Source organism: Candoia aspera, chromosome 4, assembly GCF_035149785.1.
Source record: "Candoia aspera isolate rCanAsp1 chromosome 4, rCanAsp1.hap2, whole genome shotgun sequence".
NCBI lineage: Eukaryota > Metazoa > Chordata > Lepidosauria > Squamata > Boidae > Candoia > Candoia aspera.
This window is the reverse complement of record NC_086156.1, coordinates 54,043,196-54,059,611: the sequence shown is the minus strand read 5'-3', so window position 1 is coordinate 54,059,611 and position 16,416 is coordinate 54,043,196. Positions and strand designations below refer to the sequence as shown.

At 38.2% G+C, this 16,416-nt stretch overlaps 1 protein-coding gene across 3 annotated transcripts in view; it reads right to left on the bottom strand.

The window, feature by feature from the left end:
• Positions 1–16,416, bottom strand: part of SUGCT (succinyl-CoA:glutarate-CoA transferase) — a 634,652-nt gene that overhangs the window by 492,207 nt on the left and 126,029 nt on the right. For all 3 annotated transcript variants that reach the window (XR_010067980.1, XM_063304167.1, XM_063304166.1), the window contains exons 10-12: positions 11,116–11,187; positions 5,478–5,575; positions 3,063–3,165 (exon numbers count right to left, since the gene is read on the bottom strand). Coding sequence is in view for 2 of the 3 variants with exons in the window: in XM_063304167.1 (XP_063160237.1) it covers positions 3,063–3,165; positions 5,478–5,575; positions 11,116–11,187 (273 nt within the window). In the remaining variant the exon portion in view is untranslated. The remainder of the gene's footprint in view (positions 1–3,062; positions 3,166–5,477; positions 5,576–11,115; positions 11,188–16,416) is intronic.

The following is a 16,416-nucleotide window of genomic DNA, read 5'->3' as shown; positions in this document are numbered from 1 at the left end:
GGATTGGAAGAAAGCCTACTCTACTAAATTTTACTTCTTTCTCACCAAAGCATAGCTAACTCAATCTGGATGCACCCCACAGAATTCATTCATTCATTCATTCATTCATTCATTCATTCATATTTTTTAACACCACCCATCTCTCCGTGACTAAAGCATTTTGTCTCTGTCCTGCTACCTGAAGTGGTTATTGTAGATGGTTACTTATGTCAGGTAGTAACCACACATTACTCCACTCTCCCATGGTAGAAAAATTTAGTCCTGTCTTTTCCATCTTCTGGAAACTCACTGTCAGTAATTTGGTTTCTCTTTTTCTATGACTGCTTAAATCGTTAACTATGTTTATTTGTGGATTTTTAATTTTATTTTTGTTGTATTTCATGTTATACAGTTTAATTACCATAGGACAGTTTTCCCACTGGGCAGGCATATGTGTGTATGTGTGTCATGTTCATCGTTCCAATGGTTTGAATACATCGTAACGTTTCACATGTCACTCTCCTGTTCCGTGTCTGTCATTTGCGGGGAGGGGAATTTCAGCCGTGCCAGGCTGTAATCTCCTTGCTGTTCTGCAGGAATGTATGTTTGGGTTATGACATGTCTTCAAGGTTACTTTCCCAGGCCGATGTGTGACGGTTGCCAACACCTGGGAGGGGGTGGTTGCTATGGTGGGGCGAGGGGCGGGATTGGGTTTGAAGCGAGGGTATTTAGTTTGTATTTGGCGCGCTTTTGCTCATTCTCAGCTTTCTCTGTATTTGCATACTATTCCTTTAATAAATCAGTTATCTTTAAGCCCGAGCTTGTGAGACTGAGTATTTGGGATTAGGCAACCGTTACAATGTGTCTGTTATATGACATAAAGAGACAATTTTACTTCAAATTACAATCCATACAAATGTGGTTATTTCATTTAGACAATCTGGTGGGCACATGTTTTCTTCTCTCAGTGAACAGATGATGAATCTGTTATCATATGATGAATCCCAGAATATATTAGGATGTGAAAAAGGCCTAATGATGGGGAGATCAAGTGGTGGAAAGGAAGAGAGAGGGTAGATTGGAAATATGGAAGGAATTCAGGGCTAACATAAATATAGAAGTTGAGTGAGTAATAACCGTGTAAAGCCAGTACAGAAAGTATGTTACTGTTACAGTATAAGAGTCCCTGAAAGAAGCTGCCTTACTCCCAGTATAATTTTTAAATTTCACCTTTCACAAAGTTACAAATATTCACCTTTTCAGCATGTTGCACACATAATTAATCACTGCCTTAGCATAACTGTAGATATAAACATTTGTAAAATTACCTGCATATCAGCATTCAAAACCTGAGGCTTAAATATCTGGGAAGTTATAGTGTGGGAAAATTGGCTTTCTTATTGACGTAGGCAATGTTCCCACTGTACTCTCTCTTCCCATAAATGATGATGCAGTATCTATCAATACTTCCATTCTATAGAAATAAATTATAACCATTGAAGGCCCTCCACCATTACCTCCAGACAAGGAAGTCACATACACAAAAACAACTGCTACAAATTCAGTACACATTTCCAGGAGGCTTCAAAATTGGGGGGGGGGGGAATGACAATTCAGCATTTTTACTACAAGAATTCAGTTTCTTCATGACTATTTGGGGAGTGTAAGGGTTGCAACAAGGTAATGCTTTGCCATATAAGGCAATAGCATACATGTAGCCAATTAAAGAGAAGCATCAAGTTATGCTTGTCTTTGAAGTTACAAACACTGTAACTTTTAATCACTGCCACCTGTCTTGTGTGGCAAGCTCTACAATACAGTAGCTAATAATCTTTTTTTCTCTTTAATTATTAGCATCTTCTATTTATTGGCTGTGGAATCCTTCTTCCACAACAGTTCTAATGTATTACTGACTGGCTTTTTTCTATAGTTCCATTATGCATTTCTTTGTTTTGTTCTGAATGCAGACAGAGGAGTTTTTATTTGGCTTAAAAACACTTCTATTTTTTGCTTTAGTTCTCACTATTTACTGTGGCTGGTAAGTTATCAATAAAATAGTCACATTAAGAATCAATCTGCTACTAAATATAGATCTGAGTAATTTCAGGACAACATAGTTAACAAAGTTCCTGGTTTCTGAACAACACATCCAACAGGTTTTGTGGGATATTCTTAGTAGTATGGCTTACTTCTCAAGATATAGAAGAGAAAATATTGTATCAATGCCTTATTAATATGAAACAATGTTAACAACTGAGGGATGGAATAACAGAAAAAGATAGATTTTTGTCCATTTAATATTTAAAGATATCATTAAAAATTAAAAATTAACAGCAACATCAAATGAAACTCATCAAGAAAAAAGACTGAGCTTTTCAAGTATGAAAGTATATTTATCAATAGAATTTTAGATAAAATGAAAGTATTAAAGAGAATCACTGTTTCATTACTCCTATTTGTGAGATCTCCATGGATAAAGATCTTACTTTTGTCCATTATAAATACATTAATATATTTAAACTTGAGCTTTTCAGATAGAGTTAACTGCAAAAGCAACTACATTTTACATGTTTAGCATTATGAATCATAGGAGCCAACAACCAGCAAATTTGAACACTCTGGACTGCATTATTGGATTTAGAATAGCAAGCCTACACTTGAAAAAGACCATTCAACCTAATGTTTATAATGCATAGACCTAAATAAAACATCAGAATGTGGTTTAAGATCTAACAGACTATGATACAAAATAAAAGTCAGCATTCACAATGCCTATAATAAGTTATTTATTTACTGTCCTTAACACTAAAGTGATGTTGGATTTGGACTGGGGAGACCACAATTCATGTCTCTGCTCAACCACAAAGATGATTTGGTGACTTTAGAATAGTCACTTGCTTTCAGCCCAACCTATCTCAAAGGGTTGTTGAGGGAGTAAAAGTAGGTTGAGTTCTCAGAGAAACGATGGGATATATATGAAAGTGATTACATAATTAATAGTAGCAGTGATAGTAATTGAAATAACATTGGGTAAATTGCACATTTTAAATAATGTATGTAAAGGTGTTTCCAAGGTAACTGACCTGAGGATCTGAGAACACCTGCTTCATGCTGTTGATTGGACCATATGGAACTCCACTGCCTTCAAAGAGGTCTAGCCATTTGGAGGTCTCTTCTTCCAAGAACCTAGGAATAAATAGGAAAAAAAAAGGGAAAATGCAGTTGTTGGTTTTTTAAAAAAAAAAAAAATAGCTACTACCCAAGCAGTCAATAATGCAGTAAAAATGTTCTGCACATGTTCCTCAGAAATGGAGAAAACCAAGCCTTGAGGCAAAAATCATGGTTAGACTGACTTACAATCCTATCTGATTTTCTGATGCAAGCCAGCAGTGATGCAAACCAAAATTATCAGAAGTTTCAAATATAAGCCAGTATATTTCCTCCCATTCTTAATTACAGTAATGAGCTTCACATTTTTATTTCATGTTTTTAGTTTTTCACAACAACAACAAAAAGAGATAGATGTGATGTGGTTAAGAGCCACATACATGAAAAACTGTTCTATTTTTAAACACAATGATCCAATTCAAAGTCTCACAAAGTCTTCTCCTCTGCTACATCTGAAACACATGTCCCAATTAAGAACCACAATTGTTGGTCAGATAACAATATTGATTACATGTTTATAAGTTGTATGACTGTAATATTTGTCCCAAGGTCATCCGGTTGTGGATCAGATACATTATCCTTATCCAAATGTGAACCAAAATTCCACTGTTTTATTGGATTGCCTTCTCAGGACCACTTACATAATTATACTTTATTATCATATTCACATTGGTAAATACACATATCCTGTTTTTCTTAGTACAATGTGACTTCATCCTTGCAAGACAGTTACTGGTAGTAGCAATTCATGCACCGTTCTGAACAAACACAAATATAAAGAAATATTACGGCTGCAGTCCTGCAAGTCAATGCCACTGAATTTAAAGGAATATACTCATATAAGGTTACACTGTAAAGCAGTCTTTTCCAGTAGTATTTTAGGATCAGAGGGGCCAGTTTGCACATCATGAAAAGCCAGAATTATTGCTTTTTGGCAACTACACTGAATGAACTTTGAGGAGTCCAAGCTTACTAATTTCTAAACTGGATGGCTGATAGCTTTCAGATGAATATGGAACATGGGAAACTGGACTTAGTTTTCCATGGAATATCTGAAACACTGTTCTTAACTATTTCAAAATATGTACACACATACAGAGAGAGAGGGAGAGAGAGAGATTCTCTATTTGTAAGAAATACAGAAACTGAATGGAATTACGTACAGGAAAACATGGAAATGTGAAACTGATGAGAAATAGATGGGTTTCTTCTACTATTGTTAGAGCCAAATGCAGAGAATCTTAAAATATAAAACTTTTGTATCAAACAAAAATATTAAAAAGGTTGGAACGATTTGGATCTGAACTCAAATTAACTGGGGTGCCCTGAGGTAATTGAGTTCCTTTTACATCTATTTCAGAAAATCATCATTAATTGACCATAATGATAAATGGCACTACACTCCTCTATATTTACAATTACACTAACTGTGAACTTTCTAGATTTATTTATTTTCTGGAGTTATAGCTGCTGTAGTTGTGAACAGCTCTGTTCAGCTTCATTTGGAAAGGTTGTAATCAAACTTGTACATATTGCCATCTTTACTGGCAATGTTCATTTAGTTACTCATTTTGGTTAATTTTTTTTTAGATGAACTTGGAAAAATTAGCAATTTTTAGTAATTAATCCAACCACTGATTACTGCTCATACTTCCCCAAATTGGAGCAATCCTAAGAAATTAATCCATGTTTTTAAAGTTATCTGTTAGATATATGATTGCAAAAATTACAAGGTTAAATTACATCTTCCTTTGGATTAATGTAATTTAAATGGATGGAAAGTTGCACTGGCTGAAAAATGAAACTAAGTCACTTATAGAAGAGATTTATAAGAAGCTTATAATTAAGGATAGTTTTATTTACATGTTTATTTCTTAGCCATTTTAACAAAAAAAATTCTCACAGAGTATCTCTATTTATCCACCTTTGGGGTAGTATAGTGGAATTCATATTTCTTCTTTAAGCTGTGTATGTATGTGTGTGTGTAAGCGCTCCCAGGTTTGTTGTTGGTTTGTTGTTTATGTTCTTTCTTTTCTTCCCCTTTCTATTTTTATCATTTTAATTTTTTTACTATTATGCCTATATGCAGTCTTGCCCAAGACAAGATTAATTTAGTGACATTGCTTTGAAGAAACATTTGATATCTGATGCTTTTATTAAGTATACATTGCCCTGCCATTAATACTAGCTCATGTCAAAAAAGCTTAAACATTCTTTACATGACATCATTCAACTACACGTGTATACATACATGCAGAAATCCCAGAATGATTAAGCTGGGAAATAAATTTGCAAAATAAACATTTCAGTATTGAATGTTGAGGACATACCTGGCTGACAAAATTCCAATAAGTTCCTTCCTATTTACCACTCGCTGCTGGTTGTTTTTGTATTTAGGGTCATGAATGATTTCAGGCAAACCGAGGATCTAAATCAAATGAGACAAAATACATTCAGGCACATAATGCCAGAGAAAGTTCTATGCATTAGTCTTTAAGGTAAGAGGATTATTCATGCCTTGAACATAATTTTGTTTTAATAAATAAAACAACACGCTGTATAAAACGTTTATACTGTATGTATGGTTATTCCAAATATCACAGCTTTATTTCATTCATTTATTTATTTCAAATATTTCTACCATGACTTTTCACTCTGCATTTACAAAGCCGTTTCTACAAATCCGACAAAATAATCCTAAAAATGCGTTGTTGTTTATTCATTTAGTCGCTTCCGACTCTTCGTGACTTCATGGACCAGCCCACGCCAGAGCTTCCTGTCGGTCGTCAACACCCCCAGCTCCCCCAGGGACAAGTCCGTCACCTCTAGAATATCATCCATCCATCTTGCCCTTGGTCGGCCCCTCTTCCTTTTGCCGTCCACTCTCCCTAGCATCAGCATCTTCTCCAGGCTGTCCTGTCTTCTCATTATGTGGCCAAAGTATTTCAGTTTTGCCTTTAATATCGTTCCCTCAAGTGAGCAGTCTGGCTTTATTTCCTGGAGGATGGACTGGTTGGATCTTCTTGCAGTCCAAGGCACTCTCAGAATTTTCCCCCAACACCACAGTTCAAAAGCATCTATCTTCCTTCGCTCAGCCTTCCTTATGGTCCAGCTCTCGCAGCCATATGTTACTACAGGGAACACCATTGCTTTAACTATGCGGGCCTTTGTTGTCAGTGTGATGTCTCTGCTCTTAACTATTTTATCGAGATTTGTCATTGCTCTTCTCCCAAGAATTAAGCGTCTTCTGATTTCCTGACTGCAGTCAGCATCTGCAGTAATCTTTGCACCTAGGAATACAAAGTCTTTCACTGCTTCTACATTTTCTCCCTCTATTTGCCAGTTATCAATCAAGCTGGTTGCCATAATCTTGGTTTTTTTGAGGTTTAGCTGCAAACCAGCTTTTGCACTTTCTTCTTTCACCTTCATCATAAGGCTCCTCAGTTCCTCTTCACTTTCAGCCATCAAAGTGGTATCATCTGCATATCTGAGATTGTTAATGTTTCTTCCAGAGATTTTAACTCCAGCCTTGGATTCCTCAAGCCCAGCTTGTCGCATGATGTGTTCTGCGTATAAGTTGAATAGGTAGGGTGAGAGTATACAGCCCTGCCGTACTCCTTTCCCAATCTTAAACCAGTCCGTTGTTCCGTGGTCTGTTCTTACTGTTGCTACTTGGTCGTTATACAGATTCTTCAGGAGGCATACAAGATGACTTGGTATCCCCATACCACTAAGAACTTGCCACAATTTGTTATGGTCCACACAGTCAAAGGCTTTAGAATAGTCAATAAAACAGAAATAGATGTTTTTCTGAAACTCCCTGGCTTTTTCCATTATCCAGCAGATATTGGCAATTTGGTCCCTAGTTCCTCTGCCTTTTCTAAACCCAGCTTGTACATCTGGCAACTCTCGCTCCATGAACTGCTGAAGTCTACCTTGCAGGATCTTGAGCATTACCTTACTGGCATGTGAAATGAGTGCCACTGTTCGATAGTTTGAACATTCTTTAGCGTTTCCCTTTTTTGGTATGGGGATATAAGTTGATTTTTTCCAATCTGATGGCCATTCTTGTGTTTTCCAAATTTGCTGGCATATAGCATGCCATGACAGCATCATCTTGCAAGATTTTGAACAGTTCAGCTGGCATGCCGTCGTCTCCTGCTGCCTTGTTATTAGCAATGCTTCTTAAGGCCCACTCAACCTCACTCTTCAGGATGTCTGGCTCTAGCTCACTGACCACACCGTCAAAGCTATCCCCAATATTGTTATCTTTCCTATACAGGTCTTCTGTATATTCTTGCCACCTTTTCTTGATCTCTTCTTCTTCTGTTAGGTCCTTGCCATCTTTGTTTTTGATCATGCCCATTTTTGCCTGGAATTTACCTCCAATGTTTCTAATTTTCTGGAAGAGGTCTCTTGTCCTTCCTATTCTATTGTCTTCTTCCACTTCCACGCATTGCTTGTTTAAAAATAATCCCTTATCTCTTCTGGCTAACCTCTGGAATTTTGCATTTAATTGGGCATATCTCCCCCTATCACTGTTGCCTTTTGCTTTCCTTCTTTCTTGGGCTACTTCTAGTGTCTCAGCAGACAGCCATTTTGCCTTCTTGGTTTTCTCATTCTTTGGGATGTATTTTGTTGCCGCCTCCTGAACAATGCTGCCAACTTCTGTCCAGAGTTCTTCCGGGACCCTATCTACCAAGTCCAGTCCCTTAAATCTATTCTTCACCTCCACTGCATATTCCTTAGGAATATTAGTGAGCTCATATCTAGCTGATCTTTGGGTCTTCCCTAATCTCTTTAGTCTGATCCTAAATTGTGCAAGAAGAAGTTCGTGATCTGAACTACAGTCAGCTCCAGGCCTTGTTTTTACCGACTGTACAGATGTCCACCACCTTTGGCTGCAAAGGATGTAATCAATCTGATTTTGGTGTTGTCCATCTGGTGAAGTCCATGTATAAAGCTGTCTCTTAGGTTGTTGGAAGAGAGTGTTTGTTATGCAGAGTGAATTGTCTTGGCAAAATTCTATCAGCCTATGTCCTGCTTCGTTTTGTTCTCCCAGGCCATACTTACCTGTAATTCCAGGTGTCATTTGACTGCCCACCTTAGCATTCCAGTTTCCTGTGATGAAAATAACATCTCTTTTAGGCGTGTTGTCCAGTAGGTGCTGCAGATCCTCATAGAACTGCTCTACTTCAGCTTCTTCAGCATCTGTGGTTGGGGCGTATATTTGGATCACTGTGATGTTAGATGGCTTGCCCTGAATTCGAATTGAGATCATTCTGTCATTTTTGGGGTTGTATCCAAGCACTGCTTTAGCCACTTTACTATTAATTATGAAGGCTACTCCATTTCTTCTGTGGTCCTCTTGTCCACAGTAGTAGATCTGGTGGTCATTTGATGTGAAGTGGCCCATTCCAGTCCATTTCAGTTCACTGATGCCCAGAATGTCTATCTTTAATCTTGACATCTCACCAATAACCACATTCAATTTGCCCTGGCTCATAGATCTTACATTCCAGATTCCAATGGTGTGTTGATCCTTAGAACATCGGATTCGCCGTTCACCACCAGCACTGTCGGCCGCTAGCCGTCCTTTCGGCTTTGAGCTAGCTGCGTCATCACGTCTGGGGCTAGTTGAGCTCATCCTCTGTTCCTCCCCAGTAGCATTTTGACCATCTTCCGACCTGGGGGTCTCATCTTCCGATGGTATACCGACATATCTCTGGTTGTACTGATCCATTTAGTTTTCATGGCAAGAATACTGGGGTGGGTTGCCATTACCTTCCCCAGGGATCGCATTTAGTCTGACCTCTCTGTCATGACCTTCCCGTCTTGGGTGGCCCTTCACGGTTTAGCTCATGGCATCATTGAGGTGCTCAAGCTCCAGCACCATGACAAGGTAACGATCCTTTGCTGAAGGCAAAGGATGTAGTCAATCTGATTTCGGTGTTGTCCATCTGGTGAAGTCCATGTATAAAGCCATCTCTTAGGTTGTTGGAAGAGAGTGTTTGTTATGCAGACTGAGTTGTCTTGGCAAAATTCTATCAGCCTGTGTCCTGCTTCGTTTTGTTCTCCCAGGCCATACTTACCTGTAATTCCAGGTGTCATTTGACTGCCCACCTTAGCATTCCAGTCTCCCGTGATGAAAATAACATCTCTTTTAGGCGTGTTGTCCAGTAGGTGCTGCAGATCCTCATAGAACTGCTCTACTTCAGCTTCTTCAGCATCTGTGGTTGGGGCATATATTTGGATCACTGTGATGTTAGATGGCTTGCCCTGAATTCAAATTGAGATCATTCTGTCGTTTTTTGGATTGTATCCAAGCACTGCTTTAGCCACTTGACTATTAATTAGGAAGGCTACTCCATTTCTTCTGTGGTCCTCTTGTCCACAGTAGTAGATCTGGTGGTCATTTGATGTGAAGTGGCCCATTCCAGTCCATTGCAGTTCACTGACACCCAAAATGTCTATCTTTAATCTTGACATCTCACCAATAACCACATCCAATTTGCCCTGGCTCATAGATCTTACATTCCAGGTTCCAATGGTGTGTTGATCCTTAGAACATCGGATTCGCCGTTCACCACCAGCACTGTCGGCTGCTAGCCGTCCTTTCGGCTTTGAGCTAGCTGCGTCATCACGTCTGGGGCTAGTTGAACTCATCCTCTGTTCCTCCCCAGTAGCATTTTGACCATCTTCTGACCTGGGGGTCTCATCTTCTGATGGTATACCGACATATCTCTGGTTGTACTGATCCATTTAGTTTTCACGGCAAGAATACTGGGGTGGGTTGCCATTACCTTCCCCAGGGATCGCATTTAGTCTGACCTCTCTGTCATGACCTTCCCGTCTTGGGTGGCCCTTCACGGTTTAGCTCATGGTATCATTGAGGTGCTCAAGCTCCAGCACCACGACAAGGTAACGATTTTCCTTTGCTGAAGAAAAATGTGTATATAACAATATTAATTATATATGCTACTGTGCTGATAATTTTGAATTACTATGTTTTTATTCTAGTAAGGGTTTTAAGTGATACCACTTCAGCCTACATTAGAAGTGTTTCATGGAACAAAAGGCCATGTTTCTGAAGAAATGAAAAACGTTATTGGTGCATGAAGCCAATTTGCCACTTGGATAGCCATTCAGACAGCTGCTAAATGAACCAAACAGCAGATTCTGCTTTCTTGCTTCCAGATAAAGCAGAATTTGTAATGGGAAAAAGAAATGAAAATCTTAGGTTGAAAGCAGCAACCTGAGAGCTCTACTTAAAATGACAGATTGCTAAATAAACTGCTCCTGATTAATGTAACATTTGCAGGAGCTAGCAGGAACTGTCAGGACACAAACAAGTTCACCATAACCAAGGATTCCTCAAAATCCTGGCTGATCATTTTGTCTAAATAAGGTTGCTACAAAAAACTGAAAATATACCAGTATTAAGCCAAGGAAGGGAAACCCTCTAGACAGCATAGCACTCAATGAGCCTGGCACACTGCAATGAAGCCCATGAGTAAGTCCTCAAGTACCATACACGTGGGTAGGATTTTATAGGTTTATCAAACTAAGTGTACATGACCCAAAACAATGTTTCCTGTTCATACTGTAAATAGTCTCGTCACTATTTACAATACATGATTAACTGTCTAACCTATGCAGATTTTGTGATTGCCAATCATTCTTTGTACTGCAGATGTTAATCACTTGTTCCCAATCAACCTGAAATCAGCCACTTTCTCCTTCAAATGATGGGATTTAGGTAGACTTCCAGGTGAACTTTTAATATAAAATAATGCAATTACAATCACTAGCAGATTTTCATGTGATTTCTTCCAGAGAACTTCATAGCACAGTACCTTTCAAACCACTGCATTTGACCTGTTGTCTCTTTTTGAACAACTTGCTATCAAGTCAGAGAAACCGCTTATTTAAAAGCCAGTTATTTTATTTGTTCTCTGAATACCATACCTTGCAAACAGTGGCAAACTGTTGATCATTTCCTGCTCCCACCACGATATATCCATCTTTTGTTCTGAAAGCCTAGAAAATGGGAAGGCAGATCAAACTGTAATCAACACAAGCATTACATTAATAATCTTTTATTTTTCCTTTTCCTGCACCATCAGGCATACCACTTTCATTCAAAACTCACATTGCTGCAGATACATCAACATTTTCCAAATCCAATAGTCTGAATACAAAGTGTAAATGAAATTTTATGTCCTGGTTTACTGTTTTGTGAAATCATTACTAAAGCATTCCTTCAAATACATCTCAATTGTTTAAACAACTTTTTTGATTTAGCTCCTACAAACAAACAAAAAATTAAACAAATTTATTATTTTATATGCCAATAAGATTATGCAACTTGGGTTTTAGAGATTTTCATCAGAACTACAAATTATGCAGATATGTGAATATACTGAAATTTAGATTGATGAAGTCGTAAGGCAGAAAGCAACTAGAAGATGGTCCACATACGCACATGCATCACTTGATAACCAGACCACTGTGATGAAACTGTGATAATTTGTTTGTCTATGAATGAGCCATCACAATCAGGAAGAGTTTTCATATCACTTAATACTGCATTAAATATAATGAATTTAAGTGGTTCTGTTCATGCAAGTCATTCAGTACTGTGTCATGAGATCTTTTAAGCGAGATCTTTAAATTGGAAGAGTCTTTGAACTTAAGACACATAATAGGGCTGAACAGCTATCAGACAATATAAGTGATCTCACTTTATCTACACAGATTTCTTTCGTTGTACTGTCACTAGTGATCACGCAGGTGTTTTGAGAAGTTTAAAACAAATACAAATACCTGCTTAATAAAATAGATAGTAAGTGGTGATGAGTGGACACATTGGAGGAGCAACCCTTCTTTCACATCACCTTCAAATATCTTGTTTTTCCAAAACCTGTTTCCTGAATGAGACGTACTGAAAACATGTATTGCTGACATTCTTTATGCACAACCTCTACTATCTCATTAAAGCAAATGTACAATTGTTTACTTATGGCAATTACTTTGTAATTACTGGGCAGACAAAACAGCAGCATTCAGCTTATGATTAGATTTTTATGCTACCAGTGCTGTTGTCATTAATATTTAAGGGTTTTCCTGCTTTGGTGATTTTGGGACAAGTACAGGTTTAAATGGCTAAATTCTAAACTGTGATAGATGCAACTGCTGTGTGAGCTGTAGTCAGCAAGACTATCAGAAGAAGTAGATAAGCAGGTGTCTTCTGCACCAAAAAGCCATTCTGGGCTACCCAGCACAAAACAAGTTAACAAATTAAAACAACAACAAGATGGCTATTTGCCAATTATTGTTGCTAATAAAGCAGAAATTTGCAAACTTTACTGGCATAGCGCTGGTAATATTTAGAGCCATCACCAATACTTTCATTCATGGCCTATGGATGTACACACAGCCTGCAGGCCACACAGATGATCCTCTGGTTACAGAAACCTCATTGTATAAAGGAAATGAGGACAATGTGCCAGTGGATTTTAATGAATTCAATAAATTGCTACCAATCACAATGAAGCATTTTAACTTAATGCACTGATATTTCTTCATATAAGCCAAGAAGTCCTTTTTTGTGTAGTTTTCATTTTAAAACCCTGTTCATGATTAGTACAGAAGTCCCATTTAATACAATAATGCCTCACATTTATTGGATTAAACCAATGAAGTTTGCTGAAATTAGTTTCCATTTATCTCAACAAGATGCAAATTGTCATGATTAACTTGTCCCACTGAGTTTAGCTAAGTTACTCTACATCCAATACAGTTTTATCCTCCAACTATGTTTTCAGATAGTATCTGTACCACATACCACCTGAAAGATAAAGCTGATGTGAGATGCCTATGCTTCCTTTCCACTGAAATGCCTTTCTACTCCAAATATGAATCATTTTATGGAGGGAAACCATTGCCTACTTCAACATCATTATTGCTCAATAGCACCATTAAACGTGTCTTTTGTATGTGTGTCTTATGGTAAACTCACTGCTGGAGGTGGAGGATTTTGAAATTAAAAGCAGCACTGAGACTAAGCCTGTCCAACTTCAGGAATATTAAAAGTAACAATGTATCTGAACAACTTTTGCCTTAGACAGTTGAAGTCAAAGTAGTACCACTAGGATGGATTAAAACTTTCCTCTCATCTACCAACTTATTCAAACTAGGAAATGTATTTATGTTCTATTTGCTTGGCATACAGAATGCAATGATGGGGTTTTTCACAAGATGAGATGTCCAACTCCTTCCTACTATTATCACTTCAAAAAGACCACATAGCGCATGACTTCTTATTTGGAGACTTCCAATGATCTATCTTTCAGATATAATTACATAGCACCAGATCTTTGGGATATTTACCTGTCTATTTCAGCCCTATCTTGATTTCCAAAGCACAGACTCTTGCACCTGGCAATTAGCCAAAACAACAGAGAACTCCTCTGTTTTCCTTTAGAGGAAAATTCACCGTAAATTGTTTTGAGTCTAGACTTCAAGATTCCCATCTTGAGAAAGTACATACTATAAAATGTAAAAGTACTCTGAAAACAATATCTATCCAACATGTATTATGAAGGAAATGTTTAAAACAGTCAAGGAGCAGGTGCTGAATGTAAAATGTCTTTTATTTAAGGTCAGTGACAACAAACGTCTATAGTAAATCCTGAGGCCATGAATGGTATCCACGGAACCAGGATTACAGCACTGTAACTTTAAAGACCTTCCAACAGCATTTCCTGTTTTACCTATGTAGGTGCTTACACCTATGCAGTTTTACCTACATAGGTGCTTACGCAATAATAAATATGGGGTTTTAAAAAATTAAAAATTTAAGACAGAATCAAAGTATTTTAAAAAAAGAAGTACTATATAAAACCTTGGCTGTCTTCCCACAGTGAAGTCTTCTCTGAGACTTCACTGTTTCTAACAATGTAAAACAGACAATTCCAAGCACAGAAAACTAACACTGTAATATTTCAGCAAGTCCACAATTAGCAGATTCTCCTAACCACAGCACTTTCAATAGAAGTAAAATTTGCAAATACAACTAATGCAAACACAACACACTAGAGGTGCAGTTCAGCCACTGCATTAAAACGATCATACTACCAGTGCTTGTTCTGCATGTTAATTTCACAGCTGGACCTGAATCACATCTGGACAATCCCAAAGGCTGAAGATTTTTTGTCTTGGGATTTTGAACTGAAATATATCTTCAGCAGTGAGAGAGATGAAATGTGGTGCCATCGAGACAAACTGCTGCCAAGAAAAAGCAGAGGTGGGAAATGAAACAATCCCACTGAGTTTGGTAACATATGCTCCAACATCAGCTTGTGTTTTACAGTCTGGATGATAGCACACAGATAGAGATTCTTGCTGTAAGATATACTACATTATTTTTAATGTTGTAATTGGCTTATCAAGTCCATTTTTCTACTATTCTTTCAGCTTGGGAAAAAGCTTCTTTCCTCTTTTACCATAGCTTAGTTCATTTGCCATGATCCCACTTTTTAGGGGACTATTGGGAAGGGAATGGGCCACCAGACAGAAGACAGGACACAATCACCTTTCTTCCACTCATTTCCGCAGGTTTTTCTCTGGATACAGCCCTCTGTCATACTCTTTCAATTTATAGAGAATTGCAGAATATTATTCTGAATTACTGAAGGAAAGAAATACATCTTTTATCACTGTCTATCCAATACAACTCTTTTAAAAGACCTGTGGAATGTTATTCCTTTGAGCAATTGCAGTGCTTAAGTTTCAATTTCTTTAATAAAAATGAATGCCCACCTTGTAATTAAACAAACCATAACTTTTTATAGTGCTTAGATTTATATTATATTACAGGAAGTGATGCCACAGAAGAAAACTGTTGCCAGAAATAGTAGTATGCATAAAAAAAACCCAAGATGATGGAAACCAGCTTGACTGATCACTGGCAAACAGAGGGAGAAAACGTAGAGGCAGTGACAGACTTTGTATTTCTAGGCACAAAGATTACTGCGGATGCTGGCTGCAGTCAGGAAATCAGAAGACGCTTAATCCTTGGGAGAAGAGCAATGACAAATCTCAATAAAATAGTTAAGAGCAGAGACATCACACCGACAACAAAGGGCTGCACAGTTAAAGCAATTGTGTTCCCTGTAGTAACATATGGCTGCGAGAGCTGGACCATAAGGAAGGCTGAGAGAAGGAAGATAGATGCTTTGGAACTGTGGTGTTGGAGGAGAATTCTGAGAGTGCCTTGGACTGCAAGAAGATCAAACCAGTCCATACTCCAGGAAATAAAGCCAGACTGCTCACTTGAGGGAACGATATTAAAGGCAAAACTGAAATACTTGGGCCACATAATGAGAAGACAGGACACCCTGGAGAAGATGTTGATGTTAGGGAGAGTGGAAGGCAAAAGGAAGAGGGGCCGACCAAGGGCAAGGTGGATGGATGATATTCTAGAGGTGACGGACCCGTCCTTGGGGGAGCTGGGGGTGCTGACGACCGACAGGAAGTTCTGGCGTGGGCTGGTCCATGAAGTCACGAAGAGTCGTAAGTGACTGAATGAGTAAACAACAACATACTACCATGTACCTAAAATGTGTGGTGTGTGTGTTTGTGAGAGAGAGAGAGAGAGAGAAAGAGAGGCAGAGATGGGGAGGCATTAGGAAAAGGAATTATAATACTTTTAAACAAGCACATTGTGCAGGCACATTTTAAATATTAACTACTGGTTACTACACTTCAGAAATGATAGAAAAATAAGAAAAGTAATTGGCAATTGATCAAGGGGTAACACTAATTCCCTATGAGGACAGAACACAAAATTATAAGAAATGGGATGTGAAATGAGATGCCAGTTTGGTCTAGTGGCTAGAAACCAGGAGACTGAGGGTTCTAGTCCCGCCTCAGGCATGAAAGCGGGCTGGGTGACCTTGGACCAGTCACACTCTCTCAGCCCAACTCACCTCACAGGGTTGTTGTTGTGAGGAAAACAGGAGGAGGAAGGAGTATTAGGTATGCTCGCCATCTTGAGTTATTTATGAAAAATAATTAAGGCGGGATAAAAAAGTCTAAAAAAAATTGTGAATGATATGAAAAACTGGCTAACAACATTTTCCCCTCCTCATGACTGCAGAAGCTAAGAGAAGATTTGGGACCCATATAAGGAAATCTTTCCCACAGCACACAGTGGCCCCAGTTTAGATGATTGTAAAAGAGAAAAATAATCATGAAGAAGGTGGA